General features: G+C 45.6%; 1 protein-coding gene across 7 annotated transcripts in view; it reads left to right on the forward strand.

The window, feature by feature from the left end:
- Nucleotides 1-19,441, forward strand: part of ARHGEF6 (Rac/Cdc42 guanine nucleotide exchange factor 6) — a 99,443-nt gene extending 80,002 nt beyond the window's left edge. For 3 of the 7 annotated variants that reach the window (XM_081808189.1, XM_081808195.1, XM_081808194.1), the window contains 12 exons: nt 445-504; nt 2,372-2,518; nt 5,081-5,167; nt 5,994-6,072; nt 6,882-7,024; nt 8,083-8,220; nt 9,798-9,818; nt 10,933-11,026; nt 12,284-12,373; nt 14,163-14,262; nt 15,866-15,920; nt 17,009-19,441. In XM_081808189.1, coding sequence (XP_081664315.1) covers nt 445-504; nt 2,372-2,518; nt 5,081-5,167; nt 5,994-6,072; nt 6,882-7,024; nt 8,083-8,220; nt 9,798-9,818; nt 10,933-11,026; nt 12,284-12,373; nt 14,163-14,262; nt 15,866-15,920; nt 17,009-17,149 — 1,155 coding nt within the window. In that variant the 3' untranslated portion in view covers nt 17,150-19,441. The remainder of the gene's footprint in view (nt 1-444; nt 505-2,371; nt 2,519-5,080; nt 5,168-5,993; nt 6,073-6,881; nt 7,025-8,082; nt 8,221-9,797; nt 9,819-10,932; nt 11,027-12,283; nt 12,374-14,162; nt 14,263-15,865; nt 15,921-17,008) is intronic. The other 4 variants (XM_081808188.1, XM_081808190.1, XM_081808191.1 and 1 more) reach the window with 4 other exon arrangements.
- Nucleotides 19,442-21,069: the final 1,628 nt, after the last annotated feature.

A 21,069-nucleotide genomic window follows, 5' to 3' on the forward strand; every position in this document is an offset into this window, starting at 1 on the left:
AAGGAAAGTGAAATGGGATTGATGTTTCTCTACCCACCACTCGGTTCCCACGGTTCCCTACCTCTTGTCATTTATTAACAACATGGCCTGATGATGGCCCCCGACTGCCGATTAGTTATTATCTAAAGACACCAGCTGTCTTCGTTTCTTGGTCACCTGCTCACTGGAGGTGCTGAGATGCCAAATGCTCAAGTGCTGTCTTATTTTGTGGTCTTTAAATTAGCCTACAGTAAAATGGACTTCCTACTTTTGGCGTGCAGTGCTATGGCTTTTATCACATGTGTGGATTCCTGTGACCACCGCAGCGATGGGGATGCAGGACGGTTCCATCACCCCCTCAGATTTCCTGTCTCCTTGCGGCCACACCCTCCTCCCACCCCTGACCCCTGACAACGGCTGATCTGTTCTCCTTTAATATTGTTTTACAATGTGTTCCTTTAATAGGATACGCATCCAGATCATCAGGATGTTCTGAAAGCAATCATAGCATTCAAAACTCTCATGGTAGGTGATGCTCTCAAATTATAATTCTCCGTTTTGTATGCTTTGTTCCTAAGAGAGTGACTTGTGTGTAACGTTTCTTTCCTTATGCAAAGGTCTTTAGAATGGAAACAATAAGCTTTAGCAACAGTATCGCAGTGATTGCTTCATTTAATTTTGTCTTCCAAAAAATCATGCTTACCTATGAAAGGCTGCCAGGCTGAGGGTATAAAGCACTCACATTTGAAGTCTCTGCCACATTAAGCATTGCTGTGTAGGTGGGGGGTTTCCTTTTGTCTCTTTGTCTTTACCCCCGTGTTGTTCACCTTATGTCTGTGTAGCTTGTCATTCACTGATTGGCATCGATACTGGATTCATCTATTTATGCCAAAAGGTGTGAGTTTATTCTTTGCATATGAAAAAGAAATCCTTCGTCAAATCTAAAAGGAGAAAACCTACCAAAATGCAATTGCTTTATATAGATTGCTATCAAAGCTACCTGTAATCTTGTATCTTGAGCGTGATGGTTAATGTCCTCTTGAACCCACTGATGTAAAACCACTTGGTGGCATTTTAGGAGAAAAGACAGTGTTACTTTGGGTGATTGATTAAATTTAGCTTCCTTTTTTAAAAGATCTATTTATTTGTCTGAGAGAGAGCACAAGCGGGAGGGGCAGAGGGAGAAGGAGAGAGAACCTCAAGCAGACTCTGCACTGAGCATGGAGCTGGATGTGGGGCTCAGTCTCACGACTCCAAGATCGTGACCTGAGCCGAAACCCAGAGTCGGGTGCTTAACCAACTGTGCCACCCAGGCACCCCAAGTTTAGCTTCATTTTAGACATTTCTGTAGCATTCCAAGTAGTTGGGATCCACGGTTAGTTATTGAGTCTTGCTGTAAGCTTGTGATGGGACATTCACCATCACCTCATTTTTATTGCTGTCGAAAGATCAGTACCTGATGTGTCCACAGGTAAACAGCAAGTTGAAAACCAGAGTAAGGTATTAGGTTAAAATTGCTGTCGTCGTAGGTCAAAAACAGTTACATGGCTCAACCTAATCGAACGGCCCACTGACACCCATGGCCTTTATGACTCTTTGTGTCCCCTTTATTTTGTCCTATGTAAATTGAATGTAACATTCCTTTTTAAAAAAATAATAGGTCTCTCTGACCATTTTCCACGTTGCGAAGCTTGCTTTGATGGTCATAGTATATTTATTGCCAAGTTTAGATGCTTCACAAATGTGTGTAGAGTGAACTGATGTCCTCCAATTGCCATGTAGCTAAAAGGGGCAGCAGAGATTGTATAGAAAACACACCCCAAAAAAACTATGACATTTATTTGGAAACAGTAACATAACTAACCATATGCTCATTTTCATATTCAACTTGGAATGAATACTGTTAAATTACTCTAAGAAATAACTTCATGCTTTCTGAAGCAGTGATATTTATATATATCGCATTCATATCCCACATATTGTTTCCTGGCTTGTATTTTCCATTTGTATGCGTAAAATTCAGTTGTATCTCTTTTTCACAGTTCTCTTAGGAGTAAAAATTAATTTAGTATTTTTTTCCCCGTACCAGTCTACTACTAGTCCCTAAAGTACAGGGCCGTGCTACAGTGAATCAAATCTATCTTATAACGAAGCAAATGCATGGCCCCTGCTACCACTTTATCCTGATGTTTTGGCAAAAGTAGCTCTTCCTCACAAAACCTCTGGCTGGAGAGTTAGGATAGTGGATCTTGCTGTCTGCTGGGGACACATCATGCTGAGGAGTGGGGACTCTGGAAATCTGAAAGTCCAAAACTTCATCTCACTTTAAGTCTTGATTTGGGTCTGTTTCGCAAGAATTCCTAGTCCATTATGTTCTGCTTTGGCTCTGTAGGGGCAGTGCCAAGATCTGAGAAAGAGAAAACAGCTGGAGTTGCAGATACTCTCTGAGCCTATTCAGGCCTGGGAAGGAGAGAGTATTAAAACCTTGGGAAATGTGCTGTTTATGTCACAAGTAATGGTGCAGCAGGGAACGTGCGAGGTAAGACGTTTCAGACCTCAGTGCCATTGCTTCCATCTTTCCTCCTTCCTGTTTTTCTTCTTTGACTTGTCTTTCCGTCAAGGTCAAGTGCTTGAACGTTCAAAGAAACTGAGCAGCTCTTCCTTGTCCAGCACTCTGCTAGGTGCTGCGGGAGATAGGCGAGGGAATCCGCGGTGATCCCTGCCTTCAAGGAATGCCTTGCAAACAGATGGAAACGCAAGCTGCACCTAGCGAACAGACCCAAGTAGTCGGTGTAGCTTGTGCATATCTCCACAGTGGATTCCACAGAAGTTCGGAGAAGGGGGAGAGCAAGAAGACCTTATGGAGCTAGGACTGGAGGAGGAGGGCCACAAAGAAGAAAGGCGAGGATTTTGTAAGGTAGAGGCCATTCTTATCTCAGGAGAGAACAGGAGCGTGGCCTTTTGCCATGGGACAGTGGGGAAGCCAGTCGGTCAGGAGCAGAGGAAGCGTGCTGGGAGAGGGAAAGAGACGGAGGGAGACAGTCGGGTTTTGAGAACCCCAGGCATCGGGCAAGAGCCGTTCAGATCCACACAGCGGGCAGCAGGGAGCTGTTAGAGGCTCAAGTCGTAGAGAAACACCACGAACGGGGAGTTGATGATGCTTAAATCTGACAAGCATGTGCGTCATGGAAACCGGAGGGGAGGGGGCTGGCCACAGAAGGACCAGCTGGGTTGCAAAGTGAGAAGCACCCCCTCCCCCCGCCCACGAAGGTGGCGGAGGAGAAAATAAAACTGCAGGGGGCAAATCTGAGCCCCGGTTAGGGGGGCAAGTGGAGAGGAAGCAGTGACCTGTGGGCTGGAGATGATGGTGTCATCTTAGACCTGTTCACTTGCAGGTAACCAGCCGTAGGTCTCCAGGTGGAGAGATCTTGTAGGCGGCTGTTACTAAGGTAGAGAAACGTGGGAGGGAGGGCAGAGTTGGAGGCAGAGATTTAGCTGTTCCTGACAGATGTGCCTTCCTAGGAAGAAAATATACAGAGAGAGGCACGGAAGGCTGAAGATGGATTATGTCTTTTAGGAAGGGGGAGGAAAGTGGTCAGCCCGCTGAGTGCTGCCGAAGGGTCAGAGGTCAAGGAGTACGGAGAGCAAGAAGAAGCCATTGGATTTCGCTAGAAGGCAGTTATTGATGACTTCGAGAGGGCAGTGGGGCCGCAGTTAGGAAGGAATCAATGGGGAGAAAAATGAAGGGAGCAAGTAACTTGGCAAGAGAATGTCAAGGCACAGGGTCCTGGCATACCTAGGAGACACTGGAGGTCCGGTTGCAGATCCCCGCCACAAAGCCAACAGCACAGTGAAGCGAGTCAAATCAAGTTTTCAGTCTTGCGGTGCATGTAAAAGTTTTCTTTACGCTGTCCTGTAGTTTATTAAGCGGGCAATAGCATTATGTCTCAACACAGTACATACCTCCATCAAAAATACTTTATTGCTAAAAAATGCTAACCATCATCGGAGCCTTCAGTGAGTCATAATCACTGATCACCAGAACAAATACAGTAATAGTGAAAAAGCTTGAAATGTGGCAAGAAGTACCAAAACGTGACAGAGATGCAAAGTGAGCAAATGCTGCTAGAAAAATGGTGCCTGTTGGAAAAAATGGTGCCTATAGACTTGCTCCACGCAGGGTTGGCACAGACCTTCAATCGTAAAAAAGGCAGCATCTGCGAAGCGCAGCACAGCGAGGCGGGCCCGTGTTATGAAGAAGGAGCCACAGGGGCCAGTGAAGGACAGGAGATGGGCAGATGGTAAAGGCAAAAGAGAAGAAACTAGCTAAGCAGGAGAGGCTGCTGGAAGGAGAAGGAAGAGATGAAGTGTCTGCAGAAGGAAACCAAGCAAGAGAAAGATGCGAGAGGCTGCAGAGAACTTGCTAGGAGAGTGAGCCTCGAAGGATTGCCCTTCTCAAGTGCAGGGAAGGAGATGGAGAGAGGCATAAGGATCATTGTAGCTAACACGGCTGGGCGCGTAAGCCGAACAGAATTTTTTTGCACCTACTAATCGCCTATCTGTTTAAGGGGTTCAGAGAAGCCCTCCTGTGTGAAATTTCCTTTCATGCCATTTTCAGAAAGTATTTACTTCTTCCCATTGCATGGGTCCGATAGTTATCTTGTTCTTACCGATTAAAAGTAGTTTTATGAATAAGAATTTAATACACATGCTAGAGCATAGGAGACTTACTATCGCCTGAAAGCCCCTTCTGTTTTGCTCCTTTTCAAAGTAAAATCATTTTCATTTTGTGACCCGAGAGCTTTGTGCCTTGGCATGAACCCTGTGACGTCTCAGGCGTGCGTACTTGGGAACGAAGCATGGTTATTTGTATCTAACTGTTATGTAGAGGAAGAAGAGAGATAAACCGTGGGTTTGTACTCCTTTCAAAGCAAAATTCAACTAGTTTGGTGCTTTGAGGTTGGGTATCTTTCTTAAAAGGTCACTGTTCGTGTTTCGTTGCCTCACAAGCTCTCTGTTACATAACAGTGACTCCTGAAAATCTTAACAAATAAAATGTCCACTCTCTGTTCTCCGCTTAGCGTGTTTCATTTCACTTTAGGAAAAAGAGGAGCGGTACCTCCTGTTGTTCTCAAGTGTCTTGATAATGTTATCTGCAAGTCCTCGGATGAGTGGCTTTATCTATCAGGTTAGTAGATTTCATATAAAGCAAATAGCAGGACCCAGAATGAAAACAGGTTTCCATCCAGATGCAATATTTCCACTATGGCATTAAAAGCTCCAGCCAGAGAACACAGTGTTCTGACCCTTTGTTGTAATTAAACGGCTTATAAGAACAGATGTTCCTTAGATCAGAAACCTTTATATTGCTGTAATGAGTTTATCTTCAATGTCCACTGCTCTGGTTGTGAGCTAGGTTATGAATGTTTAAATAGAACTCTAAGTCTGCAAGCGGATAAATTAGCAGCCATGTTTCACGGGCTCATCTCATATCATTATTGCTGAGAAGCTATAAAGCTGGGACCCACTCCTGTGACTGTCTGGTCGCAGTCATATCACATGATTCGGGGTTCGGAGGTGCAAGTCGTGAAACTCCTTAGGAAGTTAAACTTCCTTCAGCCTGCTCCCCAAATGTGGAGGGCTGTGAGTTATGGTTGCCTGTTATATCTGGCATAGCAATTACTGATTTTCGTAAAATTGGACTTTTTTTTTTTTTTTTTGAGTCTTTACTTTGTTGACTGAGTCTCCTGCAAATGTGTTAGAAAAAAGTAAGCTGTTTGTAAATCTCCACCGTATGGTTTAGGGCGTGTTAGCAAAACACAACCCATATTTCCCCCTTGCTTTCTTGTCTAATTAAAATTGAAAGCAGGGAAACATACTATCTATTGACAGGCCAGAGAAATCTGTCTAGCCGTCATTCAGCAGGGATTCCTGAGAGGGTCAGAAAAATCTAATAGACATAAGCAGAGGTGCATATAACCACAGAATTAATGGGAATGTTCTTTTTCCGATAGGGAAAAATACCAGTAGCAGGAATGGTGGTGACTAGATTAGATGAAATCGAAGGGAATGACAACGCATTTGAAATCACAGGTAGGTAATTTTCTCTTTTTTCAAGTAGCTACTTGAAATCCTTTTTGAGACAAAGTGGGATTTGAATAAATAAATGCCATTATTTTCTGTGATAAGGCTATGAGTGAGCTTTACCTGGGCACGGCCTAGTATGTTGGCTCTCCCGGGATAATTAGGGTCCAGCGATAGAACAGTCTCCTGGTCACTCAGAAGCCTTGGCTTTGCCATTAGTTTCAATCTCTTCTTGCCTAAGAGAGCCACTTGTTGGGACTCAGAAATAACAAATCGGACTGATGTAAATGCACAAACCAAGCAAAATGCCAGGCCTGACCTCTCGGCCTGGGATCCCTTTTGCCAGGCCTGTGTGATTTCCACGTTTTGCACGGACACAGAACAGTGGCTGACACTGGGATGTTGGCCCCGGGGCCTTACCCCCTTCTTCCCCAGTAGGGAGCCCGAGATTAGATGTTGATTCAACTTTGAATAGTGTCTGAGGCACTACAACAGTATTCTCATGGTAGGCTGTGAACACGATGGGCTCTGTCCTTCACTTTTTGCCCTGTGAGTTTGTTTAAAGTTTTAGACTCCTTTCCTCAGATTCTGTAAGCAGTAGAAGTCAAGGACAGCTTTAGAAATCAGATACAGGTATGTATTTCCTGACTTCATGACCTGTCCCCGACATAGACGTCTCCACAGGGTTAGCCCCTAGGTGTGAACCCTCCTTAAAAACAGACACCCGAGTCTTAGTTGCGTTGAGTCTGTTTATGAAGGAGGCGAGCTCAGGCTTCTGCTCGCTCTTGTTTCCAAATGCTCCCCGACGGGCGATGCAGGTAATGTAGAGAGAACCGTGATCCACTGCAGCAGCAACCAGGACTTGCAGGAGTGGCTGGAGCAGCTCTGCCGACTGATCCGGGGGCCCGCCTCCTGCAGTTCGTTATCCAAGACCTCGTCATCATCTTGCAGCGGTCATTCCGTAAGTGGTCCACTCGCGCTGTCCGGGGATTGTTGAGGCTCTCGTCAGACCTGCCTGCAGAGGACTTAAGAGAAGCAGTGAGCATGCCCTTAGTCTTCAGCTCATCTATATTTGTAGGCTTCAAAGTACAGTAAAACCTCTCGAATTCTCATTTCTTGTTTTGGAGGGAGACCCATCCAAATTAAGACAAAGGTGTACCAAGAGGTGTGCACTTTTGTTTGACAGTATTAAGGGACTCCCCCGCCCCGACTGCCGGCAAAGTTTTTCTCATCACAAGTCCCGCTAAGATATTTCAGTGATACACGAAATTCATTTTAATTAGCGACCGTTAGTCTCCTTTTCATTGTATGCTGAGTCAAAACACAGAGTTTCCCTTCCCCATTACTTAAGCCCCGCCATGCAATCTCATCGATGCTACCACATTCACTAGGTCACCTTCGAGGGTAAACTTTCAGCGTTGCCTTCTTCTGAGTTATCGCAACTTTGGAATTCCTGGAATTGGAATCAATGAGATTTTACCGTACTTGCTGAGTGAGAGTGAAGGTTGCCGTGTTGTCTGTTAACACTCAAACTGGTGATGCCAAAACTCCAGTCTCAAGCACTGTGTGTTGTGGTGGGAAGAACGAGGGCTTTGGCATCAGACCTGAGTTCAAATCTTGGCTTTGTCAGTCGCCAGCTAGTTACTTTGCTGAGGTTTGTCTTTGGTCGTTCCGCTGAAATAACCTATTTTGGCACCTAGTCGAGCGCCCAACGCGTGACTGAACCCATTCAGTCTTGACTCTGCTTTCCTCTCTTCTAAAGGAAAGCCACCCCTGGCTTGAGTGAAATTCTAGAAGAGAGAGGGAAGACAGGATCATAGGATTTTGAGTCAATGTGGTGCTGTTCCTTAGAGACCCCATAAGCCGGACTGGAAAGTGCCAGTTCTCAAACTGGAGACTTTTGTTTGCCCACCTTTCCTTCTCTATGGCTGGCTTTGCTGATCCAATGACACTGTTGCTGTTCTCTCGCCGTGTGGCCCAAGGTCGGGTTCAGATGGCAGATTGCCAACATCTCATCAGACATTTTCCCAGTCTTTTAGCTCTACCGGACAGCCCCGAGGACCCCTGGAACCTCCTCAAATTATAAAACCGTGGAGTTTAAGTTGTCTACGACCTGCACCTCCACTTAGACCATCAGCAGCACTAGGTTATAAAGAGGTAATTTTGCTACCTATGGTATAAAATGCTTCCGACAAGCTCATTTCATAGCTCATTACAAATAGTTCTGTGGCAATGTGCTAGAATTTATGCTAGGGGATAGATGTCAGTCACTTGTGAATTGTTAGACTCAGGGATTTCTTATTTTTTAATTTCCCGTTTCTCCAGTGTCCCTCTACAGATATTTATCAAATATCCACAGGGTTTATGTGCACTGCCTGAGTTCCCTGGTCCCCTCCTAAAGTGCCTCTGCTTCACCTTTCTGATGACACGACAGTTGTATACTTTGGTAATCACATCCACACGTCTCAAACAAGAGCCACTTCATTCGACCTGAATTTCCACCCAAGCAGACCCAATTCTGCATTTTTGGATCATTTTGATCTATTAAGCCAAACCAGGAAAGTCATATGGGACCAGGCCATGAGTCTGAACTCTGAGGGCCTGGACTTTTTGTTGCAGTTGGGAAGGGAAAAGAATTTAATGAAAAGAAGGTCTTTTAAGCAGAGGCTTTTAGGCAACAACCTTAAAGGGCATTGGATATTTGGGTAGTGTGGGCACTTGAAGGTTCTTTCTATTTTTTCCTGAAAGTTGCAGTCAGGAAATGTCAGTCACTCGCTCCTGTGATTGTGGAGTGTTACTTTTTCCATCCAAACAGTGTTTTTAATTTTTTTTTCCCCTAAGCTGTTTCTCATCATTTCAGCTTTCAGTAAAGAGCCTCATTTATTAGGAACTCTTCTTTACCTAGGTCTTACAGAGTGAAGGTTTAAGTCCGTGACGGTTATGAGGCGCATCTTAGAATTAGGGGGCAAAGACAGCATATATTTCTATTTCGAACATGTGTTTTGATGCGTGACACAGATGTAGCTCAATTTTAAATTTGTCCCGATCTCAAACACCATGCTGCTGTTTTGATTAATTGTTGCCTCCGAGTGCAGTAAAAATAAAACAGTCTTTGGACACCGGAGGATTTTTTGATCGTTTCAGCTGGGCACGACAGAAGAAATAATGCTCGAGCTGAATCCTTATTATGTACCTCTGTCCAGAATTGGGCCAGGAAATAGTTCCACAGGTTTGCTTTGGGAATCGACCAGTGATACCCACAGGCATCCAATTTTCTTCTCTGATTACGTAAACCAGGAGTGCCACGTCATAGTTACCTGGGTCCCCTTTTTAACGATGGATATTTTGTACTTGTCAGTTACTAAGTTCAAATGCAGGTGAGCCTTGAAGGGTAAAGTTGACTTAATCCTTCACAGAACTAATCCATTGAAACTAAGGCATGATCATGTTGTTTCCGCTGGGAGAAGAGAGTTATTAATATATTCTTACTGCATAGTGTGTATTTCGGTTATTTTCAGTATTTGTTATTCCGCACAGAACTGTATTCCCTGGGCTTTTGCATGATGATATTGCATCTGAGACTAATGTGGGAAACATGATGATATTCTCTCTGTGTAATTGATGATAACACTAACATTTCAAATGTTGTTTTAGAATTATTGATAAATGGATTTGGTCATTATAACCATCGACCTCTCACGCTCATCTTCTCTTTCTTTACATATTCACTTTAGAGGATGTCTTATATCTTAAAGGTAAGGGTAGAACAATATCTTTGGCTTACAGTGACATCATAATGCTGTGCTGTAACCTCTGATGATTGAAGCTTTCCTTTATGCTTGTTTTGTCCCTTGTTCTAATTGGTGGCTAAAATGTGAAGATGCAAATCTGACATGTAAGTACTTTCTTCAAAAAAGCAGGCTCTTGTGAAATACGTTTGAAAACGTCGTCTTAGATGCCCTAAAAATGCCCGTTTTTCCTTGTGTGTGTGTGTTTTTTTAATGCTGTTTTTCCTGTTCTTTTTGTCACGTGTGAGTTTTCCATGTCTGTCTGTTTTCAAGTAAGTCTAAGTGGGTCACTGTGGCTAAGTGGAAGAAATTAAATTCTTTGTTCCGTATATTTTAAGGTACTAATTATTATTCATACATCACATATATGCATCGCATGGGAGATTGGGAGAAGAATGGTCACCAGGGTCTAAGATTCTAATCCGTTTACTTGGATACCTGATAATGGGCACTGGTTATTCAGATGGCAGAAGCAAATTCAATAATTCATGGCTCTTTTATCGCCTAATTAAAAATATGGCTTTATATATGTATAGTTAAGCTTAGGTCTACACCCGTGACTCCTGACCCTGAGTTATTTATCCGGAGATCCCTCATTTGGCTCTTCTCCCTGACTTCAGGGAAAGTATTAGGTCCCCCTGCCTTAATTTTCCCATCTGACAAATGGAAATTAATATTTTTCTATGGGGGACTGTTGCTAAGGAAAATGTATTTAAACCGCTTTGAAGCTCTTTGAAAAGCAATATGTACTACAGTTGTTACTTAATTCCCTTAAAACCGTATCAGTGAGGACTATAAACCACGTTAGGAATACGGTTATTTCCCTAGGATCAACACCCACTACTTTCACTACAGATGGCTCCTGTCCCTATGGCAATTGAGAGGACAATGTCATTGCCTCTGTTTTATGTAAGCTTTTAGAGTTTATTGGAGCCACTTTTATTGTGTACGTTATTAAATTTTGATGCACTCTGGAAACTGTCAAAATAAGAGAGAGCCATTCGGTTTAATTTCATTTGCTATTTTTAATTTGTTTTCGGGGGGAGAATTCTAATTCATAAAGAAACCTCTATCCTTACAGGAGTCTAGTAAGAGCCCCAAAACAATGAAGAAGTTTCTTCACAAAAGAAAGACAGAAAGAAAGCCATCGGAGGAGGAATATGTGATTCGGAAAAGTATGTGTTTTATACTTTTTTTTTTAAAGATTTTATTTATTTATTTGACAGAGAGAGACACAGCGAGAGGGGGAACACAAGCAGAGGGAGTGGGAGAGGGAGAAGCAGGCCTCCCGCGGAGCAGGGAGCCCGATGCGCGGCTCGATCCCAGGACCCCAGGACCACGACCCGAGCCGAAGGCAGACGCCTAACGACTGAGCCACCCAGGCGCCATGTGTTTTATACTTTTTGACGGTCAGCTATGGATGAGCTAGCAGAAGAATTTTGTTGGAAGCAGATGATGAGAGTAGTTTGTCCTCTGTATCACCTGTTACACAAAGAAAAATGCACGCATTCTAGGGTTTGGTCACCTCTAAGCTTTTTGAACGAGCTGCCTCCCACTGCACTTCATGTGATCTGAGCCAAACGCCCTCCGTATGATCATCGCGTTGAAGATTTTGCCCCGCCTGGTTGAGAACCACTAAAGGGCCACGTCTGCTATGGATGCATTTTTTCTCCCTTAGTTTCTGATGCCCAAGATGTTTTCCCCTACTGAGATAGACTAAACAGACCTGAAGGCTGAAATCCTTCTGGAAATTTAATGCTCAGTGACGTTCCCAGTTAGCCAAGGTATCAGCCTGCTGCCGTGTAGAAACGGCTTGATTCCCAGGCGGACTGCAGAGTCGGTTGGCCAGTCCGTATGTGTGCATTGGCCTCTATGGCTGGGACCGAGGTACTTTGGGACACACATGAAGGAGTAAGGGATGCCTCCTCAGTGTCTCAGCCAAAAATACAGTCTGGAGAAATCTTTGCCGGACTCCAGCTTCTGCATAGCCCAGCCCGCCCCTGGGTGCGCGCATCAGCCCTCTAGCAGGGTTCCATCCCCCAGTCCTTTCCAGAACGAGTTGGAGAGGGAGAGGGAGGAGGGGAGAATCAATGACTCTGCTGGCTGCTTGGAAAAAATGGGTGGGGTCTACGGGGGAAAGCCTCCTAGAGAAGGGGAGCCTTACAATTTGGAGGGGAGGCAGGTTGTGGTGTATTTCGGGTGAGAACCGAGGCTAGGGCCACGCCCACCGCGGTCATCGTGGCCCCTCGGAGTCTTAGTAGAAGCCCCCAAACGATGAAAAAGTTTCCTCAGCAAAGAAAAATGGAAAGAAAGCGGCCAGAGGAGGCTTTCCAGTGAGGGAAGCCAGCCCCCAGCAGCGGAGTGCACCGCGTCATCTCGAGGGTCCAGGGCAGATTTGTCTCCGCAAAGTCCTCATTCCTTAAATCCGACAGGTACCGCTGCTCTGGAAGAGGATGCGCAGATCCTTAAAGTGATCGAAGCGTACTGCACCAGCGCAAATTTCCAACAAGGCCACGGCTCAAGTAGGTTCCCTCCCAGACCACTTTCTCTAATGAACGCTCTTTCTTTCTGACTGCTCAGCGCCTCTTTGAAAAAAGAGAAAAGCAGGTGACCGGGTGCAGAGGAGTGCTTCAGAACTGCATCTTTCCGATAAGGTGCTTTGAGCTGCCAGGCGGTTTGTTTACCCGCTGTTTCTTTTCACCCAGAGAGAAAGAGAGACGCAAGAGTAAAAAAGTTGGAGGTGATAGAAATGAGAAAAAAAAAAAGAAGATTTTTTTTTTTTTTTTTAAAGCCCTTCTCCTTTGAAGTACACAGATACCTTCACCAGCACTAGTTAGGAATTAAAGAGCCCAGAGAGTTCCTGTGTCTGTGAACTGATGCTAATCTCTTCTCATAGGCAGATTTGGAAAGGAAGTCACAATACTATCTTTGATCAGCTGCATATTTAAGCGAACAGTGCTTCACCCAGCTCAGGTTTCAAAGTTGCTCTGAAAATCTGGAAATGTAGCTGCTCAGCAGGGGCCGTTTGGAATGTGTGCAGTTTACAGGGAGCTACCAGGGAAGGGCACCCCCCCACGACCACCTCCCAGCACCTTTCAGGCTACAAACTGAAAGCCAGATGAGGTTTTTCTGATTGCTCCTTGAGCTTTTTAAAAAACCAGGTCGCATCAGTTCTGTCTTGTCTGCCGTGATTGCAGACATTCAGGAGACCTGGTGCAAGGTGTTTGCATCTGCAGAAGAAGTGAGTTCTCCCTGTTGGACAGCTAATGACCAATCACTTGAGTAGGGGTGGGGATCGCTTGGGCTGATGGCCTTGACCGATGCCTTCAAAGTAACATGTCCCCAAGGCTGGCGTGAGGAAAACATTTGATGTCAGACTTGACACATTTGACCGTGAAGAGAGGACTATCCTACGTTCTGCTTCACAGACAGATCTTGGCTCTGAGAACAAGTTTCGAGGAGGCAGGAATGGAAAGTGAGAGCAGTTCGGGGCGTGAAAACTAGGAAAGAGAGGGGGACAGGGAGACACCAGAAGAAGCATCCCTCATACAAAACATGACCTCATCTGCTCCCTGAACCTGCTCTCTTCACATCGACAGCGTCCGCAGATCTGTAGGAGGTGGAGGCAGTGTTTCCGCCCCTCCTGCCTAGCCTGCCCCTGACACGTGGCAAGTGTCTAGCATCATGGCGGCCTCCCATCCTCTGTCCCTCTCTCCAGCCAGAAGTCCTGTTTCCCGGGGAACTGAGTGCATTTAACCAGTCAGTTGGTCAGTCTGCAGCCTACTTAGTAAGCACCCACGGAGTGCTGGGCCCTGTGGAAGGCAGAGACACCACCACCTCAGCAAGGGGGAGGCGGTGAGTGCACACAACTCGAAGATTCAAGATTAAGGGCTCAAGCTCCAAGAGGAAGGATCCAGAAGTGAGGGGGGGGTTGGAGGTGCAGGAGAGCTCTTTGGTCCGGTCCCTTGTCTCTTCTGTCACCTCTTCCATCCCCAGAGCCTGGAGAGAGTCTGAGCAGAGCCATAAACATGCCCACGTCTTTGTGCTGATGTGGTAACGCCCACCCCCTGCTCCACCTTTGACTGGAATGGACTTCACTGACAAAATGCCCCCCACCCTGGCCAAAATCGAATCGATGTATTTGTCTATTTTCTCACATCAGGAAGATTTAGTCAGCAAATGTTGGATGACTGTTCTCTGGGTGCAGGGCAGCAATGTGCCATCAACAAAGACCCCTCAGTGACAATAGTAGAAGGGGCCAACACCTAGAGTAGTCTCGGGTGACCCTCCTCTCGCAACCCTTGTTTGTAGGTGCGCGCAAAGATTCGCTCCCACAAGTCTTACTCCCCGAGGAGGAGAAACTCATCATTGAAGAAACCAGGAGCAATGGCCAGACTATCATCGAAGAAAAGTGAGTAGAGTGGGCTACCTTTTCTGATTTGTCTGGGGGCTGGAAAAGTGCGTCTCTTGCAAAGCCTGCACTGAAGGACAGTCCCTCCTTCTCTGGGAATATAGCCCTGTTTGCTCTCACGCAGTTGGGACCTGTGAGAGGGCTGCTCCCCAACAAGGGGAAGTGGGGAGGGGAGGCAGAGGGGGTGGAACTCTCTGCATGGTGGCTCCCCCACACGGGAAGGTGCTCTAGGGTACGCAAGAATAGCACTCCAGATGGGTCTAGGTGGCACTTGGGAAGGCGACAGCACCAGTTTCCATGGCCAGAGGGTTGCTTCTCACATTTACTGAGTCAAACCCTGGACTTTCACATACTTGACCTATTTAGAATCCTACAGAAACCCAGCGAGATAAGCATTACTTTCACCACTTCTATTGAAGTTGAGGCTCAGGGAAATGATGTTCCGGAGGTCTACCTTTGCACACTAGTGAGGGTGACCCAATGGGGGAAAATCAGGTTAAGTACCTATGGGCTCATAAAATAAATACAAAGTAGCCAAATAATTCATTTGTTTAAACTTGAGTCATTTCTGAAGTCAGGCCTAAATTTGCATAGGATAGCATATTTTGAAGTGCTCGACATCGTCAATGTATTTTTCCATCTGGTATATGAAGTGATGTGGCAAAATGGTAAAGCCCTTGGGCTTAAGAGAACAGCCCTGGTTCAAGTCCAAATTCTGCATCGTGTTAGCTGTGTGACATGGGGGCCAGCCTCTTTACCGCTCCGTGCCTCGGTTTCCCCATCCGTAAATGGGTATGATAGTAATACTTTAAGGTTTGTGGTGGGGTTAAATGGAAGAATAAGTATAAAGGCTGGCACATGGTCATCACTCAGTAAATGATAACAGTTGTAATAATAATTGTTATAATAGCTATATTAATCCCCACAACAACTTTGTGAGGCTTGCGGGGAATGTGGTATTATTGCCATTTTGTATGTGAAGAAAGTCAGACAAGGAGAGGAGGAGAAAGAAACTGGTTACCCAAGGTTGGAGGACTGGTAAGTGGGAGGATCCAACCTGGAACCCGGATCTCCAGAGTTCTTGTCCAGGGAGAGAGCCATCTGAGAAGTAACTGTCCCATGACTCAGCCAGGGCACTTTATCCTCTTTTGGGACAGATGGGATCTTCCAGAAAGAATGCTCCTGACTTTGTGTCATGTAGGGTCATGTAGGGTCGGAGATATCATAAGGTAGGCAGGTCTCATGACACCCCACATTACATGTTAGGTGATGTTCGTTCCTGCCCCAAAGGAAGAATCAAAACTTTATGATGAGCCCAAGTCTCTCTTTTTTTGTACTCTCCCAAGCTGGGAAGCAAGCGGCCAAGGAGGAGGGCAGTATAGAAAAGGTGCCATGACATGGCATTCGAATGACCACGTGTGCTGGTGGTTGTTTGCCCCTGAAAATAGGGACCATGGGGACCGTTCACAGCAGTGTCTCTCCCGACCAGCTAGAAAGTCCACTGCTCTTCAGGAGCTGTAGTTCTCGAAAGCTGCTTTTATGGTTAAGTTTTTCTTAATAGTATTTCAGTGCCGGCTCTTAATCTCTGAAATTTATGTTCTAGGAGTCTGGTCGACACTGTGTATGCCTTGAAGGATGAGGTCAAAGAACTGAAACAGGTAATGAAATAGAAAAGTCATTTTCTTGGGTCACATAACAGGAACAAGGTGGTGAGGTGGGGATTTTTCTTGTGTCTTCATGGTGGGTTTTGTTGATTTTACCACGTGGTCTTGGCTTTAAATTTCTCAGGATTGCTCATATACCTATTTAGCAGTTTACAATAGGGTCCCATACTTAGTTACAACTTTCATGCTCTCTGACATTTGTGAACAGATTGTTAACAAAGATAAGTCATCCCTGAGTGTGTGAGTGTAAAGAGAACCGTAAATCTTGATTTGTGGGATCCTCTGCAGATGTGATCCAGTGCTCCATGATGCACACTCTTCCTGGTGTTTGGGGACTGGCTGTACCTGGTGACGGGGGAAAGGATGGACTGGAGGGGGGAGAACAGAGACTGGAAGACCACTTGGGAGGTTATCACAAAACTCAGGGTGAGACACGATGGAGTTCTGAACTGAGGCAGTGCCATTGAGGCTGTAGAGAGAGGAAAATGAACGTAAAGGAAGGCACATCGCAGGGGTAGAGCCTGTGGAAAATGATGCTGTGATGTTGGGATTAAGAGGGAGAGCCAGGGATTGAAGATGAAGCTTTTTACGTGGGTATCTAGTTTGACAGGGTGGTGCCCTTCATGGAGATCAGGAGCCACAGGAGGAAGAGAAGTTTGGGGTGACGGTGGAGACACTGAGTTCATTTTAGGACATAATGAGTTTGAGGTGCTTGTAAATATCAAGTTGACACTGGGGACTGTGGACCTAGTGCTCGTGAGATGAGGTCAAGTGTCAGAGGGACTCGGGAGGCCCCTGAGTTGAGTTGAGGGAGAAGAGACACTAAGTGAAAAGAGAGCTGAGTTGGAAGAGGGCCCAGGCCAGAGCCATAGAGGACGCTTACACTGCAAGCAAGAAGAATGCAAAGACTCGACCAGAGAGGGGTCAGAGAGGCAGGGGGCTGCCTTGTCTCAGAAGCTGAGCGAAAGGAGCCTGAGGAAGGAAAGTACAGTCAGTGGTGAAGGCTGCTAAAAGGATGAGCAGGAGGAGCCCTGGGAAGGCGCTCCTTGGTTGGGGAATTAACAAGTCTTTTGCCATCACAGGAAAATAAAAGAATGAAGCAATGCCTGGAAGAAGAATTGAAATCAAGAAGGGACCTAGAAAAGCTGGTCCGGAGGCTGTTGAAGCAGACTGATGAGTGTATTCGGGCCGAGTCCAGTAGCAAGACCTCCATTCTTCCATAACCATCACTGTGCAGCTGGGCACACGTGCCTCCGGGGTTATCTCAAAATGTCCAGCTGAATGATTCGTTTGATCACTTCCTTGGTTTTTATTTTGTACCTGAGTTAGTCTTTCTCTCTCTCTCTCCCGCTCTCTCTCTTTCTCTGTCTTTCTGTTTGCTTGAGTGTTTGTTGTCGTTCGGTTATTGGTTGTTTTCTTTTTGACTGGGGTAAAAGCGAGAGGTGGTGGTGGAAGTCTCCCCAGAGTCTTTTCCATTTAATAAGAAAAGGACAACTAGTATAGGCAAATGACTTAAATGGTCTTCAGATGGCCTTCAATTCATAGTGCCTCTTCACCAGCCATTACCTTCCTCCCTGCCCCGCCCTGTCCCGTCACTCTTTTGGGGCTGGCTGCCATATCAGAGTGGCTGGCCATGGCTTAGTAAATGTGAACTTGACTTTTTCTCTCATGCTTTCTTGTATCTGGAAGGCCCTCAGTACCCAGTTTAAGGAGGGCAAAGCTCCTTGAGCTATGACTAGGGTAGGATGAATGGAAGACTAGCACATTTGCCCAGTGACCCAGCCACCCTGCCCTGACTATCATGTGCCACCCCTCAATGCACACTTTTTATTTTAATTACTGCCCTGTGTTGTCTATAAGGCCAAGAAAACAGTAGCACCCTTATTCCTTTTGTGTGGGTTTACATTTTAACTCTGTGGGGCAGAAGCTCCGGTCACCCCCGCCAGTACCAGACCCATTAGCAAATTGCACTAGACAATCTTCCCCTTCAGCTGCAGAGTTGACCATCCCTGCCCAGTGCATGATAGGTTTTCCCCCCTAACCGTCTGCCTCGTGTGTAAGTTTTCTATTTCCCCAGTGCTTTCAGCCAACCGTACGAAGCGGTGTGTAAACTAGTATGTGTGCACTTTGCTTACTTTTTTGAAAATATAGACTGTGAGCAGTTACTTCATCTACATTGCATATTCAACATGTGACTTCTCATCCTTTAAAACAATCTGCATTGAGGAGATATCGTGCCCTAGTAGACCGCTTTAATTCACTCTATCGCTCTGTGCAGTGAGAAGCTGTAATATTCATCAGCCTCTTTGAGTAGGACTTGAAGCATTATTTGCAGAAATGTGCTGTTGGTCCAGTTTGCATATCCAGAAAGAAGGGACCCCTCTAGTGGTCGTGTGCTGGTTGCTAGCGAAGCTCAGTATTTGGAACTGGTCTACTAACGTTGCTCATTGAATCAAACGATCACCTTTGTAAGTGTCTCCAAAATTAGAACTGTGGTAAACCAGGTTTAGAAGAGGGTCCCAGAAGAACAAAACACATCCAAATTCGGCACAAATGAAAGTCGGCACAAGGCTCCAGGACAGAGCAGTGCAACCTGCCCCTCTCTCTCCCCAAGACAGGTGCAATTGGGCAGGTGGGGTAGATCACTGGAAAGAGAGGCAAAGGGCCAATGGACTGGTCAAGGTTGTCTACCAGATACATTTGATGGGTGCCTATAAATGTGGGTTTTGCAAATGGTGTTTAGAAACCACACTTGAAGCTTGAATCCCCCAGCTTGCTAAGCTCTTTTTCTTTCTAGTATTGGGGGGGGGGTCTCAAGTTCCCATAGCTACACGGTACAGGGCTATTGACTGCTTGCTGCACAGGAAGGGCTCCCCACAGGAAGAGGATGATTCCACAGTCCGCCATCAGCCAACCACACACAGCCATCTTTGGAAGCTCAAGAGTGAAGAAGATTTCTAGAAATGGCTGTTGTTCTGTTTTTAAGCCCAACAGCTTAGATATGCCGTCCTTCACCTAAAAATTAACAACAACCACACAGATCTGAGCATCTGCCCCGCCTGTGGTTAATCAATGGCTTGAAGTAAATGCGCAAACTACATCCATAGGGAACATTTTTGTGATTACAAAATAGTTGATAAGGTATAGGATTGCTTATAATATTGAAAGGTCTTTATTTTAAAGCAACGTGTACATATGCATGTTTTTGGAACTTGGCCCTTCTGAGGAGAGGCCCTCGGTACTCAGAGTGGTGTCCGCGCTCACATATTAAGCAGTAATGTAAAGGAAATGAAGCCATGTTAACCCGAGAGCAGTGTCTCCATAGTTGTGTTGTTTACAACACTCTGTAAGTGGGTTCCTGTTACCCTGTAATTAAACTGCTGCCCTTAGAGGCTTTTTACTTCCTCTTCTGTCATGTCCCTTCTTACACAAGCTCAAATTTTCTAACTTGTTTTTATTTTGAAGACTTTTAAAATGGACATTTTCAATAAATAAGAATAACAATGCTTTATAAACTAAGTCCCGTGTTTTCTTTGCTAGCCAGTGTGCAGAAGGATTTCTCACGCAGTGGCAGCTTCCTCCCCCATGTACTCATTAGCCATCCGCTCTCATCGGGTCCCCTGGCCGCCTTCCACCTGTTTCCGTCAGGGCAGGTGATATTTGCTCCCCACTTTACAGTGATAATTCATGCCACAAGACAGAACCTTCCTTAACTTCTCCACCCCTGTCCTTCAGGTCCCAACCTATGGACTGTTTGTACACCATTTTCTGTCCAATATCAGGATTTTGTCAACCAGTGATAGCCTACATTTTGACCACAGTTGGAATGCTGGTATCAGCTGTCAAGATGAAAATCCACCTCGAGACAGATGTGCTGGATATTATCTGTTGTTACTCAGCATCCCCTCCTACCCTTTTTGTGTTTCTCCTTGGAAGCCTAAAGAAAAGAAAAAAAAAAAAAAAAAACACCTATCTCAGACTCCCTTGCAGCTAGGGTTCTCTATACAATGTGGGTTCTGATACATTTTCAGTTCTGCCAATGAGATGCCTTTGCACAATGTTTGGAAGGCTCACGTTAGGCAGAGGACATCTTCCTGGGCTTGGTGGCTGGCGGGCAGTTCCAGAGATGTGTTTGTGGCTTCCGTACTCTAGCTTCCAGTGTGTCCACTCACAGCTTTGTGCGTGGGAGATTGTCATGGCAGCGGTGGTGGAGCAGAAACTTCCTGAACTAGATTTGGGTCACAACTACAATAAAATGACCTTGAAGCCATTAGTCCAATGGAAGCCCCCTGACTTCCACTTCTGTTGCCAACAATTTTGTAGGCACCGAGTATTACCTTTCTGCTTGGGATGCCTTTGGCAGTTTATGTTTCCTACTCTGAAGCAGTAGATACAGTATCACACCTCCATGTGCTAGGCTCTATCGCAAGTGTTTTATATGGCTGAGCTCACAAAACCCTCACAACCACCCTATGAGGTATTGGTTAGCCCCATCTTACAAAGGAACAGAGGCACAGATGTTGAACAAGATGCTAGTATGTGTGGAGCTGGGATTCGAAGCCCTGGTCTGTCCAGCTCTGGGATCCGTGCTCTTTCCACCATGCTTTCTCCTCTGTACTTGGCACCTGCTAAGTAGGCTACTATCTCAGCCACCTACTCTCGTGAAGTCACTAATGAGCTCTTAATTGAAGAATCCAGGGAACACTTTTCAATTCCTATCTTGACATCTCCACGTTATTTGACCCTCTCCTCCTTGATAAATCTCTCCTTCCTTGGCTTTCCTGATCCCAACTTTTCTGACATTCATTCAACCTTTCTGACCACCCCTGTCTTCTTTGCTGGCTCCACCTCCTTTGCCTGTCCCTTGAACATTTGCTGATCCTCGACACTTTTCTTCTTCTCTTCCTTTCTATGGCCTCTTCCTGGACAACCTCGTGTACTCCTATAACTTCATTGATCAAAATGCAGATGATTCCCATGTCCATAGTTTTCCATCCTGATCTTTCTCCTGAGCTCCAGACCCATGGATGCAGCTACTTCCTAGACAGTCTCAACTTGGATGTCCTACAGCACCTCAAACTCAACATGTCCAAAACTGGACTCCTCATTTTTATTCCCAGATCTGCTCCTCCAATGTTTCCCA

The sequence above is a fragment of the Leptonychotes weddellii genome, chromosome X, assembly GCF_054177405.1.
Source record: "Leptonychotes weddellii isolate Sample4059 chromosome X, ASM5417740v2, whole genome shotgun sequence".
In the NCBI taxonomy this organism is placed as follows: Eukaryota; Metazoa; Chordata; class Mammalia; order Carnivora; family Phocidae; genus Leptonychotes; species Leptonychotes weddellii.